The 22,682-nt window shown below is 41.5% G+C and overlaps 1 protein-coding gene across 1 annotated transcript; it reads right to left on the reverse strand.

Moving 5' to 3' along the window:
• Nucleotides 1–109: 109 nt before the first annotated feature.
• On the reverse strand, nucleotides 110–21,393 carry PDGFRL (platelet derived growth factor receptor like; the record flags this gene model as incomplete). The annotated part of the gene is made up of 6 exons (XM_082282306.1): nucleotides 110–638; nucleotides 4,374–4,513; nucleotides 4,810–5,103; nucleotides 6,381–6,532; nucleotides 13,797–14,091; nucleotides 21,339–21,393. The coding sequence occupies 6 exons, from the start codon at nucleotides 21,391–21,393 to the stop codon at nucleotides 450–452; spliced, it is 1,125 nt and encodes a 374-aa protein (XP_082138432.1). The 3' UTR covers nucleotides 110–449.
• Between the last annotated feature and the right edge of the window lie 1,289 nt (nucleotides 21,394–22,682).

Raw genomic sequence — 22,682 nt, forward strand, 5'->3', positions numbered from 1 at the left:
GAAATTTAATTATTCTTGCAAAATAAACAACTGCTATTGGCTAACTTTGTAACAAGGCTTTTTTAGTTTGCTTTTTTGTTGTTGTTTTAAACATGTACAGTACTGGTAATGTTAAAATTGCACGTTCCACACAGCGGGTTGACCTCATGCAAGAGTCTGAGGGAAAAGACCACATGCAAAGGAAAGCCCAAAGAGCTTCTAAATATGCGCACACCCTATGCATGTTGAGACTCAAACTTTAATGCTTCACAGTAGTTTCATTAACTCACAACTCACTACTGCTGGACATAGGGAACTTTGTTGTGACCTGTCGAGCTGGTCAACATGGCATGCACTGACATAGAAAAGAAACAGTGAGAGAGAAGCTTCATTTAAACATCAATAAAGAAAATTAATGGCTATAATGTCAGATAACATACAGGTCAGTCCATGTCCAGAAGTCTTGCCTATCACTTCAGTTCAACTTTGGTAGCTACTGTTGTTTCTCCTTGTAGGTTCTGAGCTATACAAACATAGTTTCCCACATCTATGTCTTCAAAATCCTCAACAAGAAGAACACTCTTTGAGATTCTTGTAGTATGTCCAATTCCTCTGTTTATCAGTCTCCAGAAGTTTTGAATAATCACAGGCCTCTCAGACTGTTTAAAAACAAAACAAAACACAACCCACCCACATAAAACAGGTGATTCTGAAAAGTGTATTGAGTGACACCACCCTATCACCCTGAAGCAAGAGGTTGGAGAGTAGGAGCCTGTATCCGAAAGTCAGCCCTAAGTGAGAGAACTGAAGGTGTCTGGCAGTTGCAGCAACATTCCTGCATTAAATATTGATGTACCAATAAGCTATGCCAAATAAGGATAATACAGTGGCTCTTCAAGCACAGGCACTGTGTATCTTTAGATCAGAGATGAGCTTGCCAAAGCTCTGCCTGGAGCCTGTGCGTAAGCTCAGTTTTAGGCCACTTACGAAGGCTGCATTTGGGTACCTCATCAAATAGGTGAGGTCTCCTGGGGGAGGTGCCAGGATAGATGTGTGAGCTCATTTTCAGACTTTCAGCATGTCTCAAAAAAAAGGCAGCAGTGGCATGCCTTCAGTCAGAGGTAGCTGACTGAATTTTAGTTCTCTTTTAGCACAGCAAATAGCTGTAAATCACATGTTGAGAACTAATTCTTCCTCTAGTTTTAGAAAACACTATATTAGAAAACATACAGACTAACAATTCTCAAATACTTCTAAGTTAATCCTCACATTCTGCTTTCCAAAATGTATATGTAACTTCAAAGCCAAAAAGACACATACACCTGCCGTTTAGATCAAAAAAACCCGCTTTTTGGGGGGGTTTTTTGTTATTAAATAAAAGGTGTTTTGGTTGTTTTTTTGTTTTTTTGTTTTTTTTAGTTCTGTAAGATAGTTCCCTAACGGACTGGTTATAAGGTCACTCTGCCTGGCACCTCAGAAGGTCACAAAATACTGGGTAAGAGAAATTGGCCCACAGATAGACTAAGGCAGTCTCTTTTCTTCCAAAATCCATCAGCTGCTAGTCAGCAGCTTTAAGCACACTGGCTTCTGCTATACCAGTAACTGGGATAAAACTGTGAAAGGTTTCTGCTTGGAAAGAGTCTTCCCTTGCTTCATGAAATGGATGGATTATCCATTTACCAATATGAATGCTACAAGGCTTAAGCTAAATGTAGCAAAAGGGTAAGTTAGACACTTAAGCAGAGTCAAAGCTACAATCTCACACTTGCAAAATGACCAGTACAAAGGCAGCTGCCAGTCTTCTGAATTTAGGGTTGAGTCACAGTGCAGTCAGGGAATGCCGTACCAGCTTTAAAAAAACATATAAAAATTCTTGGCTGTAAATTTCATAGAAATTCTTAAACTTTTAAAAGTAATTAAGCCACTTAGCAAAGCACTACCTCCTGTTCCAAGCCTCAAAATTAAGTGCTACCTGCAATCAAGTACTATTGCACACTTTATTCAAGTCTAAGTTAGTTCTTAAATATAGCAAGTGGAACTTCCTTGACCCTACTGAAAGTGAATGTAAAGGCTGTGCAAGGTGGACCCTGTTTGCATGGTTGGGCTCTTGCTAGTCCATTTTTCCTCCAACTACTTGCCTTCTGCTTTGAAGCCTGTTGCACAGAATCAGATTAAGGGTGGATCTGTATGCATTCACAGCAGGTGAAGAGCAAATGCAATTGTCAGGGAGTGGCAAGGGAAAACAAGAGAAAAAAAAAACTGAGTGGAAAAAAAGAAGAGGGAGAGGTTAGTGACTACAGAGATGAAATAAGGGTCTCCACAATGCAGCGTACCTAGGAGCAAGGCAGGGATTAATCTGCTGCTTCTGCTCAGGAATCGAGCAGTAGGGGAGAGCCCAGCTGCTGGGTGGCGTGGGGTGGGACAAACTATCACTGAGCTCCCAGCACTGAAAGCAGCAGCACGAATGGAAACATCCAGTGAATCTTAGAACCATGTCGGTCCTTTTTCTTGCATGAAAGGTCTGTATGACCAGCAACACTGATGGTCCTGTCTCTTCTCCCTCCACCCCCTTTTTCCTTTGCAGTATGTGAACATTCTCAATAAATGTTAAAGTCTCCAACAAAGCACACTGTGCTTCTACTCTGACATTTACTTCATCCTTTTGTTGGGGCAGAAACCCAAACACAACTCTCCCCTCCCTATCCCCAGGCACAGCTGGAGCTGAGATTGTTTATTCCAGTGGATAAGCACATCAGCCTTTTCCAGGGCAGATTCAGGCCACAGGCCAAAGCCTCTCTCACGCCCGTAGGTGGGTGCAGTGAGAGGGTGTCCTCTGCTAATTGCGCATGTGCCCTGCACTGAAGCTCTAGTATCCATAGCAAACAAGGGAGATAATCTGCATGCTTTAGCTGTTTATATTCAGTGCTAGAGGTGTAAACGTGTACATGCCAGCATGCATCAGGTGCTGTAAAACCACTGGGAGCAGCTGGGCCAATAATAGCCAGCAAACCAGGCTGGGGGCAGCCTGGGAAAGATGAAAAACTAGGGTGGATTCTAATGAGATACACACTTTTGGAAGGCCAAGCTGAGTCTAGAATTTAATTCCTTTAATTGTTCTTAGTAATTACAGTTAGTTACAAAAGACAAAAATGGGGTTTGTCCAGTCAGTTATTACAGTCTAATAAACAGATATCAAGGGAAGCTGAACAAAAGAAACCAAAAAAAACAACACAAGACAAAAAATGGAAAACCCTATCAATCAACAAAGCTAATGTGATCAAGCAGGGGCATTTCTTCCCTTCCAGAAAAGGATGGCTGGAGGGGGATAGAGGGAGTGAAAGGACAAACTAACATCTAAGCAAGGAGCTGGTTCTACACTCCCAGTGCTCTCACCAGCAGTTCAAATCCCTTTTGTGTTTACTTGCTCTCTCACTGTTGTCCCCCTGAGGACACACACACCTTCCTGTCTGAATGGCTACTGCAAACTTCTGCAGTAGACTTGCATTTCCTGAGGCCTAGTAAGCACTGAACTCAAATCACTCATTTAAGCAATTATCTCTGCCGTTAAATTACTTACTTCTCTGCTCTCCCAAGGACACCAGTGCTGATAAAAGAATCTCACTAGCAAGCTCCACACTGTCCTTTGACAACCCAGCACCAGAAGAGTGGGCAAATAGGATGCAATGCCAACCCTCCAGTCATAGAAGATCCCTTTTCCCTGGTGAAGGGTTCCATCCTCCAGCAATCCTTCCTCTGCTCCTTGTCTGCTTAGGATAAACAGCAATAGGGATGAGGCTGATGAAGAAATGAGCTCTGCTGTAACAGGTGAAGGTGGTTAGTGGGAAAAGAAAAGGGACGCTCAATGATGCTAGTCAGATATATCTTATTTTGTGCAAGAAAGACACCATGGATTCACTCTGGGTTTCCTGTGGATTCTTTCAGTTGAGGCTGGGCAGAAGCACACTCTGCTTCTGGATATGGGCAAGCTTAAAAGTTCTGTGCTGGGATGATTCATGCACCCAAGCTGTGGAGAAGGAAGGAATGTCAAATGCAGACGCATCAGTGGGCCTTGTGGTTTGCCCTAGAACAGCCTCCTGATGCTGGTTGGCTTTGACCTTGTCTGAGGCTTTTTTTGGAAATGCTGCCAGAGGCCAAGTATCACTGGAACAGAAATCTGAGGGAGGAGTGAGCTTTGCTGAATTTGATCTTTACTAACAGGGGTAGAGCTCTCCAGCTTCATCCCTGTGCTACTTCTAGATTCTCAGGGAAAGAGAGGCTGAAGTTCAAAGGGGATATGCTGCCTTCTCCTGCCAGCATGCCTGAACTGGCAAGAGCATTCAAAGTGCTGCCTTTGTGAAGAACAAACCATTTCAGGCAGGGCATACACCTCTTACCTCTTGCCCTGGGTACTGCCACCCGAAGTTCACATCCACATCTGGCTCCCCCAGGACTGTGCAGACAACATGAACTCTGTCACTGAGTCCGGCTCTACTGGATGACACGGCAATTGTGGCTGAGGGCGGGCCCTTGGGAACTGAGACAAAGATAGTGTTTAGAAACAGAAAATTAGCTGCTAAAGTTAAATACACTGATAAAATTCAGAGTCAATTTTTGACTCAGTTTGCTTAATGCAACAGGTGTTTTACACCTGCAACTTTCCCCTCTAAACTGGGAAACTTGCTTGATTTTAAACCTGATAAATGTTTTATCACATATACTTTTGATCAAGATTTTCAAACTCTGATTGCATTACTTACTTTACTTTTTAAAAATTATTTTCTTAATGTCAGCAGAAGAGTCAATTTAAGCATAGAGAAAACCGCACTTTACCTTCCACATACAGTAGGTGATATTTGATGGAAATCTGAGGTGCTCCCTGTGATTCTGCTTTGCAGTAGACAATACCTTTATGATCAGGAGTAGGGTGCTGGAAGACAAAACCCTTCTTTGCATCATAAATAATACCAGTTCCATCTATTTCAATTTCTTCTGCTGGAAATTCCCTGTGTAGAGTCACTTTTGCTGAAGGAGTAGTAACACGGCATGGGATGACTGCAGGTTTATCTGGGTTCAGGTAGACAATCTCAAAGTAACTGGGAGTAGGTACGAAAAGTTCCTCTTTGTCTGTGCAGAAGAGTTGACATAATTACAGAAATATTTACATTTTGGTTTAAGAGAAAGAAAAGTACATTTGACGAGAGAAAATAGCTGTGAGCAACATTTAAAACAAAAAGCTTTGGCTTAATTTTTAATATGCACCACGAAAGAAAAAAGAATATTGCTTGCATTAAAAAACATTAAATTGAAACTAAAAATGAAGTATTTTTTTAATCTTAAGAAAATCTTTGGAATGTCTTTTAGTAAGCTTCCAAATACTTATCTGGATCCCATCACCACTGGTAAGATAAGGACTACTAGAAAAAGATACCTTTGAAGCTACAGACTTTTTATACCTATGCTTTTAGGCAAAATATTTGATTTACTGTCCTAAATAGATGAAACATTTAGTGCCTTTAGAATTGCAGTTAAGGAATATTTCCATAATTGGCATGCTTCTTGGAAATATAAATCTGAAATTCCTCTTTCTAGTATGAACATTTACATAATAACTTGATGAGAAGTTTATTCCAGCCTTTCTAAAGGAATGTATCCTAAAATCATTAAGCACTTCTGTCTCATGGTCCAATTTAGCTCCAAAATGTAGTGCAAACAATCCTATCTCAACATTTTGTACTAAAACATTTTCTTGCCACGAATACTTTGGCTCTAGTGAGGCATCAAAGGTTGTTTTACTATTCAGAATGGTTTCCAGAAGAAAAAATGAATCATTTGATTTCAGCTCTGTTGTACCAAGTAGCAGCAAACTGTGCACAGGCTCTGGGGGACATCACACGTACTTGAAGAGTGTTTTGCCTCTTAACATGCTATAATGACTCCTCAGAGAAACTGTGGCCTTACCAAGGTCAGCAAGGTCAAGATCTTTAAGGCAGTGCACGTAACTGGAATAAAGTGGCAATGGGTGAGAGTCCATGGGGCCATCTGAATGCCGTGACAAAATGAATCTTCTGCACAGATTTATTTTCTTTATCAAGACATGTTTTCAAGAATTAAAACATTTTTTATTCGTTTCGTAGAAAATCCTCAGAAGTGTGTTATTATTTTCTAAGGTTTGTGCTTTTCATTACATTATGCATTACTCTGGGTACACATTTCACATAATCTACAGGGAAAATGGACTCAAAAAATCACACAAAGCAAGTAATTTTCTGCCCACCAGCACTGTCTTCCTTAACGTCCACTAAAAATAGATGAAAACTGTGGGAGTAAAATCTCAACAGTGAAACCACTGATGTAGCTTTCTTCCTGTCTTACCATTAATAATCCCCCAGTCAGTGAATTACCTGTGAAAAAGATGTACGTTGACCCTGTTTTGGTCTCATCCTTCCTGCATTTGTTGCCATTGCACAGCTGAAGCCAGCAGCTGTATTCACCTGTGTCTGCTGCCGTGGAGTTTGCAAGGATCAGCTGACTATACCTGTCAAGCTGCTTTATGCTGTGGAAAAATAAAAACAGATGTATTTCCTTGTTCATTTCTGTCAGCTCATTTCCACTTCTGGTTTTTTTATTCCTTCTCTGTAAAACTGACCCACTTTTCACTTTCAGAGCTCTGTTGTAAATTCCCCTTTTGCTCCAGCAGAGACTGTTTACGTGAGTAGTTTTATTGATTTTAACTACATATGAGAGCTTGCAAGCTTTTGTCTTGTACAGTTCATTTTTGGAGTCCTTCAAGTCTCCGTTTTGAAAATGGGCTGCAACCGTTCTAGGCAATATGTTCATCTATGTTTTGTCCCAGTTTGTCCATGTACAGCCCTTTCCTTCATTCTACAAGGCAACCCACATGCATCTCAGTCCTTTTTAAATACTGTAGCAGTGCTTTGATAGTATCTAACAAAGATAATTCACAAGTAGATAGTAGCAGATACTCTACAGAAAGTTTGTTTAATAATTTGTGCCTGCTGTCAGTGTGAATGCTTTACCAATCTTTAACATACTGGTCAAAGTTTCCACTTGCAAAGAGCTGCCATCTCAGCTTGGATTTGTCCTGCAAGTTAAATCATTTTGCATCACCTACGCCTCTGCTCTAAGTCACCTCACTGGAGTTTCCTCCTCATCCCTCGGCTATTTTAGAGCATGACCCTGAGAACAGCTGGAGGTGTAGTGGCACTGCCATCATGTAACTACACAAAATTCAGCCTGTGTGATTATTTCAGACTTCATTTGCTTTTTTTTTTCTTTTCTTCTCCTGAATTTCCCAGGCACCTCTCTCAGTGGATTGACATTTGTAAATGTGCAAATATTTATAAACATGTAGACATATACATAGATACTGACAATTTTTCTAAGGGGTAAAGGTCCTATCTTACGAAACACAGCAGCTAGTATCATCTTCTTCTTTTTTCTATATATTTTAAGGTTTACTTTCCTGGCTCTTTCTGGCAGACAGATGGTGTTGTGGTTGGCAGTCTGCTGGGTTGACTTTTGATGGATTGCAAAAGCAATGGCCCGAGAGTACCAATTCTCAGGGAACCCTGTCAGCACAGCCATGTGCCAGTAGTGATGTACTCTGCTGCTGCTCTGACCCTTAAAAACGTTCTTTTCAACCACTGCCTTTCATGGTTGTGCATCAAGGTCATGAAGGGTTCCCTCTTTCCTTTGAGAGACATTGAGTTACAAGGTAATTTCTTTTCTAACCAAGTCAGGAATGATTTATCCAAGTTTAGGCATTTGATAATAAACTTCTTTTTACTGTTTTAAATGGGATTTGGACAAATACACAGCTTGCATGAAATATGAACAGCTCTCATACTCATTCAACTGTGGGTTTTTTTAATATTTATTATCCTCCTAATACTTATTAATGTGGCAGTTATTCTGTGAGGCAGATACCCAACTGAATCACTTCTTTTTGGGATTAGCAACTTTGAAGAAATTTTTATCCTCTAAAACACCTCATCACTGAGTAACAGCAGTACTATAAACATGCCTGTGAGTGCTGTGTTCTCTAAATGCTCTGTTTTCCTTAACTCTCCATTGCAGGCAGAATAACTGTGTAAACCAAGGCTGCCACTTCAGCTGCATGTGCTTCCCAAAAGTTCTGACTCCCCAGGTGTTCTGCTAGCAGTCTGCACAACTACCAGCCATCACAAGCAGCAATTCACGTAACCCAACATTCAGCCTTCAGTCAGACCAGCAGCTTAGAGATAAAAGCACACCAAATACACACCTCAAACAGAGATAACTGAGAAGGACCTTTTCCATTTAAGCCCTCAGACACCGTTAGTACATGGATCCACCACAGGGCAGTTTTGAGGCCTGCCTCAATAAACAGGCAAATCATGTTTCCTATCCACTAATGCACTTGTCCTACACAACCTTGTCTGATTCCACTTTTTAGAATAATGTAATTATGGTGCAGTAGCCTCTCCATTTTTAATAAATACACTACCTTACATTATAAATTATCTTCAGTTTTTGGATAATGTTTGAGCGATTCCTATTTGTGCAAGAGAACAACAGGAAGAAAAGATAAATCCAAAACATGTCCTAGTCTGTATTATTACTCTTTAGTTTCACAGTTCACCTTTCACAGGCTATATGACTACCTCAGAATAAAATGTTTTCCAAGGACCAAGTACTAAATGTCAACAATACAGAGAAACCATTATGCCAGAACACTTTTGCCTCCAATCACTAATGCAGACACTGAGCTATAGCTTGAAATTCTAATAGATAGAAAAATAAGGTCAGAGTTAATTAATTATTGTACAGTGTGTTCTTCTTAACTGAGAACAAGCTATCCAGTAATCAATGGAAATAACCTAGCAAGGTAGTCATCCACAAACATGCACTAACAAAACCTGGCAACTGAGAGTGGAAGTGTTGAAACTTGAGATATGACCATATTAAGCAGACAAAACAGGCCATATAAAGTAAATTACAAATGGTAAATCCAACAGCTGACCAATATTTCCAGGACAATTTATTATTTCATTAATATTTTAAATGCTGGGAAGTCTGACACAGAAGCCAAAATTTTCCTGTGTTGTAGATGTCACAAAGTAAAAATGTTGTATACGCCAACATTACCAGACTGTTTAAAGAAACTAGAAAAGTAGCCCAAAATCTTATTCCATACATTTATCTTATTAAACTGTAGATATTTACAGTTCAGAAGATTTTTGCCAGAACACTGCGCCACATTTAGAAGCTAAAATACACATACATATATACATATATATATAAAGACAGTATACATAGCATCACTCAAAGAGCATTTACCAAACTCTTCTCCAGCAGCTGCATTCATACCAACAAAAGAGAGCTTATCTCAAATATATGCTTACTAGGACAGGAACGTAACATCTCACTGTTTTACACAACAAAAAAATCCTTAGCTTTCAGACTTCAAAGCACAAGCAGCAAAATTAAATTCAGTTATACACATGAGCACAACAGATGTCCCACTAAGCCTGTGGGAGTCTGCATTCAGTGAAAGCAGTCTAATTTCAGTCTAATTTTGCCCCCTAAAACATCCAGTTTCCTCAATTTTTGTGAGAGTGCTCCTGTCCAGACACCCTCTGCTCACAAGAATGTACATGTGATGCATGTCCAGCTGTTTGCCCCAGCTTCTTCCATTAAAGCAGCTCCATTTCATGTGAGTTCTCTTATCAGACAAAGTTAAACGCAGCTGGTCTTTGGCAGGGGAGAGACCCATGCTCCAATCAAGCAGCACAGAAACTGTGTGAAGTCACACTGCCTTCATCTAGAGCAGCTTTCTGCTATAAAGCTTTAGTAAAGGGAAAATGTGCCTGCCCTTATTTTTATTTTCATCCCTCTCAGATGTTGTAGATCCAGTTTCTGGGTGAGCCTCCAGTCATTAATTTGTTATTCGCAGTCTTACAAAACAGCATTCCAGCCCTTCCGTACTGGGGGTGCAAGAGCAACCTCTGCCTCTTAAAGCCATCAATGTTTTTGGCCAGTTCAGCCAGCACACAAAGTTTTCAGACAAGAAGTACTTATGTGCTGAACAAAGGAAGAGAGCATTACAGATAACAGGCTAGTTCTGAAGCAAGCCTGTGTGTGTCCTTGAGCTGGGAGCACGTTTGCATGATTCAAGCTTTCTCCCAGAGTTGTATGGCATGCTAGAGTCTCTAAAGCTAAGTAAATTATTTCAGTGTGTACTGTTACATACTCCAGTTAGAACAGCGGAAAGGCAGAATTTCTGCTCCATCTCAGCAGGAAGCAGCCAAAGAGTCCTCCTCCTCCTTTCACTCGGCATCTCTCCCTCCCTCAGATATGATAATTTTAGCATCTGTAACAGCTCCAGACCTATTAAAAACTGAGACTTTCTAGTACAGCAAGCAAAATATTTTATTTACCAGGTTGTAAAGTATGGCTACAAGGACAAATTCAATGAAAGCATAGCCACTAATACTAGAGAAATGGCTTTTCTAATTAAAATCTTCCTCTTTTGGAAAGGCATATTGTCCCCCAGGTTGCTGTATTCTCCTTACCATCTGAGTGAGTTAAAAATGTGGTAAGCATAGCATGGAGGAAAAACATCCAGCTTTTATCCCTGCTTCTTCTTGCAACCACCCATAGAAAATACATTACATTGATGCTAAATTTAACTAGTTGCAAACCAAAATGCCACAGTAGTTGAATTTGCAAATCCCTTCTATTATTTAATGGAAAACTAGGAATTGGATGCCTGAGCATCTGTTTCTGTAAGGACATTAAAATGAACAGAAGAATTGTAGTCATTAGTCTCCAGCAACTGGAGACCATTGTCAGTTTTGTCACCATTGTCCCTCCTCCTCTTCACTTTTCCTCTGGCACACCAACCCACTCCTTCTTCATTTTCCATTACCTCCTCATGGCCCCATCACTTCCCCCTGCTGCTGCCATCAATTCTGGTTTGCACCCGTGCCCCAACTCCAGCAAGACCCACATGGAAATCTAAGGTAAAAAAGCCCAGCCCAGTTAATTAGCTTGGGTTTTGCCCCACACCTTACTAACTGGTAATGAAGGGATTACCTTATTCTCAGTCTTTAAGTACCCAAAAAATGTTAGAAGATACTGGCCATATATCTATCTAGATGATTAAACAATTTCTGCTATAGGTTATTATTGCTAAGAATTTCCCCCTCTGCCCTATATTCATCATTTTCTTTTAAAATAATGAAGGTAATATATTAATAAAATTTTTAAAATTGGTTATTGCAGTTGATGCTTGGTGCATGGTCTTGCATGTGCCACAAGGAAGATCTAAGCTCCTCTTGAAAGACCATACCTTTGCTAACCTTTTCTGGTGCCAGTTCACTTACGAACACTGCCAACTGAGCTAAGTACATGGTACCTTTATGGTACTTCCAGTTAAACTCCATCAAAGCTTTCTAAAACCACAGAACACAAATTTCAAATTTCACATTCTATAGAGCAGACTTTAATTCATACGCACCTATTAGCACTACAGCAAAGACCTTGAGATAATTACCAAAGCCATCCTAAAAATGTGATGAAAATGTAACTGCACAGGATTCTGTGGTCAATGTCTCCATAAATTATTACTATTCTGTGACTCTGAAATCTGCTGCTAATCTAGGTTTTCAATTTCTCTAGTTAATTTTAGGATCTCCTGCTTGCATTCAAAACTGTTGATTTAGTCAAACACAGCCTTACTGCTTCAATAACTTATTTCAAAAGTCATGACTATTATATTTCAATACAGATCCTTAAGTATATGCCTTACATACTTCTAAAGGAAAAGATATACTTAGGCAAGTTATATCCACCCAGTCAAAATGTTTTGTTTTGTGTGGCGTTACTAGCCTTTGTTGTATGGTTAAATTACTACTGTTAACTTGACTGAGAACCGAAATGTAAATTGCTGAGGTAACAAGATCCCAAACTCCTTCAAACTGGAAAACAGAAAACTACACAATGATGACACATGTATTTTTTTTGTTTTCCCAAACTATCTCATTTTCTTGTATTTTGTTACATATGCATCAACAGAGAATACTTTAATTTTGCATGAGAGGAATAGACAGCCAAATAACCAATTAAGAAGCATTCAGATTTCTCTCCAAAAACTCTGAATACTTGGCCTGCCTTCTTCAATGCCAGATGCTGATACTCAGATAACACGGCGTGGAGGTCTACAGGACCAAACCATGTCAGCAACCTATTTGCAAGTGCACAAAATTAAGACAGACTTGAGAACGACAACCACCACCATGTATGCACACACTCCCTGTTGATTTGCACATCCGGCTCTGGCTTGCTGGGCCGCCAGGTCTGTACGGCAGCTAATAAACGCCACCTACTGAAAGAAACCTGGATAGAACAGTATTCCCTACAAAAGAGTAAGCAGTAGCAGTTTAAATCGGCCACAAGATCTTTTCAGAGATACTCTTGCGACAAGCCCACAGCAGGAACCGGCTTGCTGCCGTAACTTACTGTGGCAGAAGCCTTGCACTCGGAGTTCTTGAGCTCCTCAGCCAACAAGGGACAAGCAAATAATTGCACAGAGAACTGGCTCATGAACTACAGGAGGATGTGCTAGAGATCACAGCGTGTAACTGCCATTCATCAACACTCCTCTTGGGAAAGAGAAGTGGAGTATCTGAAATATTAATTAACTGGGAGTGATTTTAAGGTAACATCACACCTGTAAGTGAAATAGATCACTGAGATTTACATAACCTGAGTTAGTTAGAGAGCATACACACTTGTACTTAGGAAGAGAAGGAAAAGAGAAGCTGATATCTTGACTCATCTCTGTGCCCTTCTCACCTAATAATCCAAGAAAAGCTCCATACAATTATTTCTTCAGGTATCACTCACAGTGCTTCACTGACTCCATAAAACAGCCAGTGAAAACAAACTCTACTCAGGGCAAAATGCCTGTGGAAGACATCCTTAAGCTTCTTATTTACCCCTCCTCTTTCTAATACAGGACCAAATTATTACATTTAATCTACATTTAGCTATGTGTACTATCCTGAAAAACCAGGAGGGAAAACAGTGTATGGAGTCTCAGAAAAGATGTTCACAGCAACAGGACACTCAGATAGTGGGGCAAAAAAGAAGGAGGGAGCTCTCCTCTTCCTGCTCTAACATATCTTTATATGGTTTTCATTAACATGTCTCTAGATGAAAGAAAAAGCTTTTCTCGATTTAAAGTGACAATCTTCAGCATTAAACTCTGACACAACACAAGCCCTGCAACTCCCTTTTGCACACAAAGGCAACTCTGAACCACTACTCTCACTTGCTCCTTAGCATGGAGGCTGGTGTATTTTTTGCTAGTTAAGAGATGTGGGTTTGAGTCTCTTCAGGAAATTAACCTTACTACCTCATGTGGTAGCCACATTAGCAACCAGTACAGCCTAACAGGAGCAGGTCCCTGTAGAGCAACAGGGACTCACAGATTTTGAGTGTTTTACTTTGGACCAACCCTAAGGTGTTCCCTGTTTGTGGTTAGAGCACAATGGTGAACATCATCTGTATTTTAGATTCATCTGAAGGAAATACAGTTCACATACTGTAAGACTATCTCACAGCGCAAATCACAAGGCTGTAACTGGTGATGACTAAAAGTTGCTCATCCTTTTTGCTGACACTAAAAACTATTAGATAGAGCATCTTGATTGTAAAAATATAAATAAACAAAGAAAAACACCAGTGGTGCTGAAAGCAGTAGGGGGAAAAAAGTTCTGGATTTTTCCTGCAAAAAATGAAAAATAGCTTACCTGAGTCTGGAGTCTTTAAAGGTGTCTAAATATGAAGGGTAGTTCCAAGTAACATTACTCCCCTTACATCGCAGTTCTATGCTTTGTCCTGCAGTCAGGCTTAAAGTGGCAGCTGGTTTCTGGAAATGACCTTTATCCATCACCTGTGTCAGTATGGACTGGGACTTCAAAGAGGAGTCCGCAGATTCTCTCTCCTTCGTTTTGGGAGTCTTGGGTTTTAGTTTCTTGTTAACAGGCTTAATTTTATTTTCCCCAGGTTCTTTTGGACGCTTACTCTTCGCAGGCTGTCCAATAACTAGTAAAATAAAGAAAACAAGGCAATGTTTATATAGTCTTTTTGGAAAAAAAAAATCTTCCCTATTATCCCAGAGAGTAACTGAAGTTTTGTTCTTCCTAGAAAAGATGCATAAAACTTAGTAAGAGTTAATTTCCCTAAGTTTTTGAAGTCTGTCATGACCCATTTTCCTGGGGAAAAAGGAAAAAAAAAAAGAGCTTTCAACAACATGTGGAAAATCTATACTTATATAAACAGAGAAATATGCAAGGTATGAAAACTTTACAGATGGTAAGGGAAAGAAATACAGCACTTCTATCTCCAGCCTGTTTTGTCATTTCTACCTCCAGGCACTGCCATGCAGTACTCAATGTCACACAAGCTCTCCAAATTCATTGCACGCGCTCATCAGTTCTGCATAACCTCTTCAAACACCATGCCACCATAAGGGACACATGAAGAACTGACAAATGTAGAACTTCACTACAATTTATAAAATACTGATGGTGATGCAGTTTTCTTCATTTACAGTAATTACTGAAATGCAAATGACACTTAAGTCACTTGAAGTTGACTTGTTTAAGTCATCACTTCTCCATAAGAGCCATTTATTTTGACAGTCCAGATGAAGACAAAATCTTATTCAGAGACAAACAGTTAGAAATTTCATTATCTCCTAGAGACAACAGGGAAGCACAGTTGCCTTTACAAACAAAGAAAACAGAAAGAAAAAGTGAGGTGTCTCAAATACTAGAAGAAATTTTTAAGCAATTTAAGAATTCCAACTTTAACTGACATCAGGAAGCACAATTCTTTGGTGAGACAAGCCTAAAACTACTTTTGCTAGACACCAGAAACTCCACTAGCTGTGCCCGACAGCTAATTCTTGTTTTCCACATGGAAACACTGAGGTATTTCATTGTACAAATCAATCAACAAGCTCCCTCTGGAATGAAAAACAGCCCTGCTGTATATGCAGCATGAATTAAAACTGGTACTGGCTGCCAGTATGAACAGCAGGACTTCCAGATTATTGCCACTGATGGCTCCTGGGACACTCCTCAAACCCCAGCAGGACACCTTGCACTACGTCAGCTTTGACTTCTCCAAGTCCAGGCTGATATACAACACATTTTTTTTTTAAAGGCATGGTGCCTAGTGAGCACGAATTTAAAAATCAGGAAGTTGTAGCATTTTTTCCTTGCATTTCATTAGAAAGGCTACCGTGGGTCAGGCCAAAATTATTTGCACTTACACCACCTAGTGTCAGATGCCCATCAGGGAACAGGGTAACCAACTCTGCTCCTTTGATACTACTCACCTAAGCTTCCAAGAACCTTTAGCTCAAGGAGTCTGTGAACCACAGTTGTCATCGTTTCATTGTGCTTGGCTGTTTTTTGGGGTGCTTTTTTGTATTTTTTTATTATATTGTCCTTGGGTGTTTTCCTTCATTAATTTGTGTGGTCAGTTTTCAAAATTACACAAATTACACATAAATACTAGAGGCCTTATAGTTTCTGTATTAAATGAATAAATATCCATGTTTCACCAACAACATTCTCTCCAGCACATACACTTTTACAAAACTTGAGTGGTTCTGACTCATATTCTTTCCAGACTGACAAGTCCTACTCTGTATAATTGTTCCTGTAAAGAATTTGCATCTTACAACAGTTCCGCTACACCACATTTGGGTGATGACAAGAACACAAAAGCAGACTGTACACCAGGTTCAAGGTATGCTCAAATGAAGTTCTACATATTAATAGTGTCTTCTTTCCTGTCTAGAACAGCTCATTACTTTTCAAGACAGCACTATTAGGAGGTGACTTTCTTTAAAATAATCAAGTGTAATTCCAAGATCACTTTCCTAAGTAGGAACTATTGGTTAATAATTCCTAAGTAGAAACTCATCAAGGTATATATGAAGGGAGAACAATTTGTGTTACTTAGCATCTACCAGCACAAAATCTGAAGTCCTATTTTCCCTGCCCAGTCTTTCTAAATTGAGAAATCATTCTACAACTCTTTACTGACAAGTTTTCTTTGAACAGATACTTAAACATGCTGAAAAGCATGTGCCTTACAAGATCCCAGTTAAATTCAACTGGATAAAAGCAATTCTATCCATAGTGCAAAAAGACTAACTCCTACTCTTTATTTCCTATTAGTTATTGTTTCGTGAGAGGTCTTCCCTTGTCTCACAGAACCTTGGTTCCCAAGGAATCTTTTACAACAGGTTTAATAAAAGCCTTTGGGAATCCAAATACATCAACCAATTCATCCATGGCCAAACTCTTAGAAAAAGTCCTCAGAGAACCTCAGCAGATATGAAAACCAGAAAACTCTTCTCAAGGAAAAAAAAAAAAAAAAGGCAGTCATGCCAAAACCACACTGACTTTTCTGCAATTCATGCCTGTTTATTCATGAGTTCAGTTTACAGAATACAGATATCTGGTTTTGTACCTCTACCTCCCTCAAATATCGTAAAATACTGGGATATTTCCACTTCCCTGGAAAGGTATAATTATATCATATGATACAGTGGTATGTAGTGATATCGCAGAATCAATTCAGTTGGAAAAGACCTTTGAGATCATCAAGTCCAACCTTTGACCAAAAACCACCATGTCAATTATACCACAGCACTAAGTGCCATCCAGTCTTTACTTAAACACCTCCAGGGACGGTGATTCCACCACCTCCCTTGGCAGTTCATTCCAATGTTGGATCACATCTACTGTGAAGAAATTCCTCCTAATGTCCAACCTGAACCTCCCTAGGCCCAGCCTGAGGCTCTGTCCTCTCATCCTGTCACTGGTTACCTGGAAGAAGAGGCCAAGCCCCACCTTGCTACCACCTCCTTTCAGGCAGTTGTAGAGAGTGGTAAAGTCACCACTGAGCCTCCTCTTCTGCAGGCTAAGCAACCCCAGCTCTCTCAGCTGCTCCTCATAAGACTTACCCTCGAGACCCTTCACCAGCTTCACTGCCCTTCTCTGGAAAAAGATGCCAAGTTGTGACAAGCTATGCACTTGGGTTAAGGCTTCACCAATTTAAGGTTCAAATTTCTCTTACACCTCAGGTGTATACCATAAAATCATGGCACTTAAACAGTTTCTGTTGCTGATTTTCTCTAACACTGATTCCTTTGGCATATTAATGAGATGTCCTCTAATGATTCTCCCCATAGAGAAGAATTCTGTCTCAGTCTGCTGTTGTAGTGCTTTGTAGGATATTGCACTCTAAGTTTCTTCTATGCTTATGTCACCATTTCCTATTAAAATGTCTCTAAGCACCTCCATAGTGAACATGAGTGCACACAGATAAATTTTTAGATTTTACTTTCTATAGATGCTCTTTCTTATCCCTCATTCCTACCAGCCATAAAACTCTGCAGCCATGTCTCCCTGCCCCACCACAGTACATCTGAAGAAGAAAAAGGATTTATGGCTGGTTTTATCCTTTTTTAAGCTGTTTCTCAAACTCTTTTTGTCTGCTTTATTCTGGTTTTTATATTTAACCCATATGTGAGTTAAGGTGCCTCCTCCTCTTATGTAATTCCCCCTCCCAAAATTAAATACATCAGTGGTTTCTTTGTCTTTTATTATTCCTGCAAGAATATTAAAACTACAGTCTGGCTGTTCCACAGCAACATCTGAATCCAATTACCTGAGTACTGCTCCAGATCAAGTCAAGAATTGCTGCTCTTCTCAGGGGCTCTCTGAGTAGCAGCTCTAAATCACTATCTGTGGCATCTAAACAACTGCATTCTGCACCACACCCCGATGTGTGCGACCCAGCCCATGTGAGGGGAAGTTATTCTTCCTTTTGCTTTTCTATCCAGTCCTTGCTGCCCCTCTGATTATCCTTAGCAGACCAGTCATTACACATTGGGTGGTCAGTTACCCTTCTCCACAGGGCTGGTATTTCAGTCCAGATGACTTCTACCATCAAAACCCACCAGGAAACAGGTTTAACACTAAAGTTTTCTTCAACACGTACTGCCACTTCTCCCTTGGGTAAGCTATTCTATCTTAGTGGAATTCCAACACACTACTGTGCCCATCACATCCACCAATGGGCCTGATAAGCCTTTTGAATAAGCATTCCCATCAAATTGGCCACTCCAATTCCTTGTTGAACTTTCCAGAATAGTCTGTAGCAGCACCAAAGCTTTGGTTCAGCCATCCTTTTTCATTTTTTTTTCCCCCATTGAACCCTACTGAATTTGTTCAAACTACTCTTTGACATTTCCACTACTTTCTGCCAACATTGATCCTGACACTATTTCAAAAGCACATGGATCCTGCAACCTCACCCCTGTGAAATGCTTCATCCCATACTGTGTGCTCTGCCACACCTGACATTCTGCCTTTAAGAAACTGTTAAAGACTCCTCTATGAAAGCTTTTCAATTTTAAGTGCCAGAAGCCTGGTTTTGATTTTCTCAAGACGAAGTTTTTTCTCTCCACACAAGCTCCCTCTGTTCCATGTTTCTGCAGTTCAGCGAGTCTGAACACTTTCCTCCTATACCACATTCCCAGCTGCTCAGTGAGACCCTTGTCTGCCTGACCTTGTATTTCCCTCCAGGTGACAGCAGGGGCATTTCAGGAAGCACCATCAGAGGAGATTCTATCTTCCTACACAGAAAACCTGGTTCTGCCTCTGTTGCACCTCCCAGAGAGGTGAGTTTCCAAGCAAGCCGTGGCCATGCTCCTTCCCAACATTCCCTTAATAAGTCTGCACAGATATCTACTGACACCACCACTTCTGCGCCCCACAATCCTATCTTATGTCATAGCTGAATTAAGTCTTTCTATGCCAGATAACTAAATTAACTGCTACAGTATCACCTAAGGTAAAGAGGACACACAATCAAATCCTTCCAGGAACACAGAAACCATCACCAAGAGTCCTCCATTTCCTTATCCAATCTGCAAGACTTTCCCAAGAAAGGGAACAAAGTCAGCTAGCCCATTTATGCAAGCACATGAATATGCCACATTTGGGATATTTTACCGTCTCACTAGAGGAATGCACAGAGCCCTCACTGTTGTAATAACGTTGCACTGTTTAATGTTGCACTGCTTTAGCACAACAGCACTCCTTATTAAAAATATAATAAAATTAAGACTTAGAAAAATATTCATTGAGAAAATGCCTCATTTCTACCTCTGATCAGCTCCTAATGTCAGTTCTAAGAGGCACTGTACTTACTTCAGCTGCACCAGTACAGTCAGGGTCCCTGCTAACTCATCATGCCAAAGCAGGAGACTATGCCTCCCTGCCACAGAAACACATCATGCAGCACTTCTGCTCCTGGTTCACAGTATGTCTCATCCTTTAATGTTTGTCTGCCCCTTGCTCTCACAAATGTCACACACAAAACAATTTCAAAATGGGTGTTAGTTATACAATCCTAAAGAGCATTCATTTTTTATTTGAGACATCACCTACAAACACAAGCACATTCCACTGGTCTCACAGCTGCACAGGTTATAACTCGACTAGGCCCCTGATCTTCAAATGTCAGCCTGGAGAATCTGAGAAGCAGAGTGGGAGCAAGGTCTCCCACAAGTACAAAGGAATCAGGTTCACTGTTAACCAGACATACCCATCCCACATGGCAGGCCCCATGCTACATCTTGGCATCATCAGAGACTGAAAAAACTCTCAATTAATACTGATAAATTCTTCCTTGAGAAGAAAATAAATTGCAAGGTTACCATAAATTAAATTTTTTAAAATTAATTAATTAATTAATTAATTGTGAGGTTACCATAAAGTATAATTAACCAGTGGGATTACTGTGTGAGGAAAGAGTCTTTGTGATTACAAGTAATGTATCAGAACAAGCAGGACACAACATTTGTGGAACTTCGAACAAAAAGGCAATCATCCAAACGCACCGCCAATCTGGAAGGGCATATTTCATTAGTTCATAAATTAATATAAGATAAATTAGGAAGACTATTTTGAAATTACAATACCTATATTAGGACTTCTACATTTAGCTTTAGACAAGAAACTCTTATTAAATATGCCAGATAACTTTCTCCCATTGCTAAGCTTCTGGATGGCAGAGAGGGAAGCACTCAGTCAAACCTCAGTATAAACATGACAAACTGACAAAAAAATAGACTTGGGAAATCTTTTGCCCAAGTTACAACTCATTTCTTACTCTATACTTTTATTGTCTACTTCTCAAATGGAAAACACTTTTCTTGATGTGGTATACCCACAGACCAGATCTTTCAGCAGAAATCCTCTCCCACACCACTCTGATCCACAGTGCAATTCCTCTGCATGTAGTTATGAGAAAAACCAGGCTGGAAAAGGCTTCTGGAGTCCCTTCCCATCTCTGTTCAGCTGCTCTGAGCCTTGTCCAGTTGAGCTTTGACTTTCCCAAAGGCTGGAGACTCTACAGCCTCCTCTGACAAATTCTTTTTATGCTTAACAGCTCTCAGGGTAGAGGATTTTTTATGTTCTTACAAGAATGTTTTCCTTATGACCTCCTGAAGTACTTGTGGTAAATGCTTCGCTGCCTTCACCACTCACCTAAGAGCCTGCCTCCCATTTCTCCACAAACCCTCCCGCGGGTTACACAGGCCTTGATCCCCAAGCCCTTCCATGGTGAAAAACAATGGAATTATTTTTTTATCGTTTATACTGAATAAGTATTAATAAGTTCATTCACATTTTTCTAGAGGGAAAGAGCCTCTCTTTTGCCTAGTTGAAGTCTACATGAGTCAAGAGCTAGTTATGAATGCCCCTTCCCAAAAACTTGCCTTTCCCCACCAAGACCTTCTCACAGCCTGAAGCGGAGTTACCAGTCAAGCTCGAATCAATCGAACAACGATGCACAAAACCAACAAGTTTTTTGGTTGTTTTATAAATCCGGGCACCACGTCCTGCACTGTCCCACGTCCAGCGCTGTCCCTCCTCAGGCGCCACACGGGATTGGACGCGGACTCAAACGTTTTACCCCAAAGAGCGCGGGCAGGAGCAGCCGGGGCTGCCGCGAACGCCTCTCCCCTAAACCCGAACCCACATTTTCGCCGGAAGGCTTCGGCGACTTGCTGGCCGCACACGATGCCAGCAACCCGCCTTCCCTCCGCCTCTGCCCAGCGGGACGGGAGCCCCGCCGCCGCCCCCTCCCGTGATGGCTCCCGCTCCTGTCCCGGGGACTGTCGGGCCGCCGGGTACGACTGGGAAAGGGAAGCCCGCGGCGCCTCGCAAAGGGGGGGACCCGTCGGGGCGGCGGCTCACCGTGTGGCAGCGCTTCCTGCAGCAGCAGCAGGCTGAGGAGCACCCACAGCCGCATGGCGGGAGCGGCCCGGGCGCGGCGGCGGCGGGGCGGGCGGGGCGGCGGGGCGGCCCCGGGGCGCCTCGGCGGGGAGGGGCCGGGGCTGGGCCGCTCCCGCCGTCACCCGCCCGTCCTCGGGGAACACCCTGTGTGCGGAGCGGAGCTGCAGCCCCGGTACGTTCGGGGACACCCGGGAAGGCCGTTCTTGAACCAGCTCGTCGGTGACAGCTGCCGCTCGCCATACGAGGCTCTGCACAAGTCCGGCTGCTGGCTGCCCTGGGTGGGCAGAGTGGAGCAGCGAGAGCCGCCCAGGCTGTAGCACAGGTGACCCCAGGGCTGCACGTCGGGCACTGAACAGTGCTGGCCTAAGACAGCAAAAGTACATTTTTGCGTCAAACTGTTGCACTCGTACCAGTCTGCCACCGCAAGAGATTCCCAATAGCTTAGGAAAAGCTACCTCGCAGTGGAAAATAGCGCAGGTCTGTCTCTGGTGCAACCTGAGGCTCCGTAGGCCGTGAGAGAGTTCCGTGGATGCCTGTGTGAAGCACATTGAGACGGTGCAGGTAGCTCTTTCCTGCTAGCAAAGAGATGAACGTGATAAACTTGATGTTTGCCGCATGTATGTTTCTGTCCACAATGAGCTGTAAAAAGCCATTCCTTGAAATTTGAGGATGTAGATACAAAAATGCTGTTAGCAAGGATTTTCTTGCTATTTTCTAAGTCCGTGAGAGACTTTTCTCTCTCACAGAAGAGGTAGCAGAGTTCTGTAAACAACCAAACAGCTGCAACCTTGAAAAGTCTTGTTTATGGTACAGTAGAAAAATATTTTGACAATGGATGTTTTAGGATTTTGGCCAATCACCCCCAAGGGGTGGCTGATCCTTGTCCAATTAGACTATGAAGAAAAAAGCCTATAAAAGAGTTTTTAAAATAATTAAATAGATCAATCTTGCTGCACAATTCCTGCCTGCTGGATCTTCTCTCCTCCTCCTCCCTACGGCTGCGGGACATGGTGATGTACCCTAGGGCCTAGGCCTGCAGTAATAGGTTTACTTGGAGGAGAAGGGAGAGGAAAATACAACTGGAGAGGCCATAAAGGTAAATGCAACGCAAGATGAAGACACTGGACTGGAAGGGGGGCAGAATAACAGCTGTCAGAGATCACAGGCAGACCCTGTAGTAGACACAACTACAGTTCAGTATGAATAAAAATAAATAAAAATTGTGTCCCTGACCACAGCTCCAGGGCCACAGCAGTTGTGAGAGCAGAGTATTTACAGGTATCTTAAAGGAAGCCTAGGCTTCAT

The sequence above is a fragment of the Coloeus monedula genome (assembly GCF_965178545.1).
Source record: "Coloeus monedula genome assembly, chromosome: 5".
Classification (NCBI taxonomy): Eukaryota; Metazoa; Chordata; class Aves; order Passeriformes; family Corvidae; genus Coloeus; species Coloeus monedula.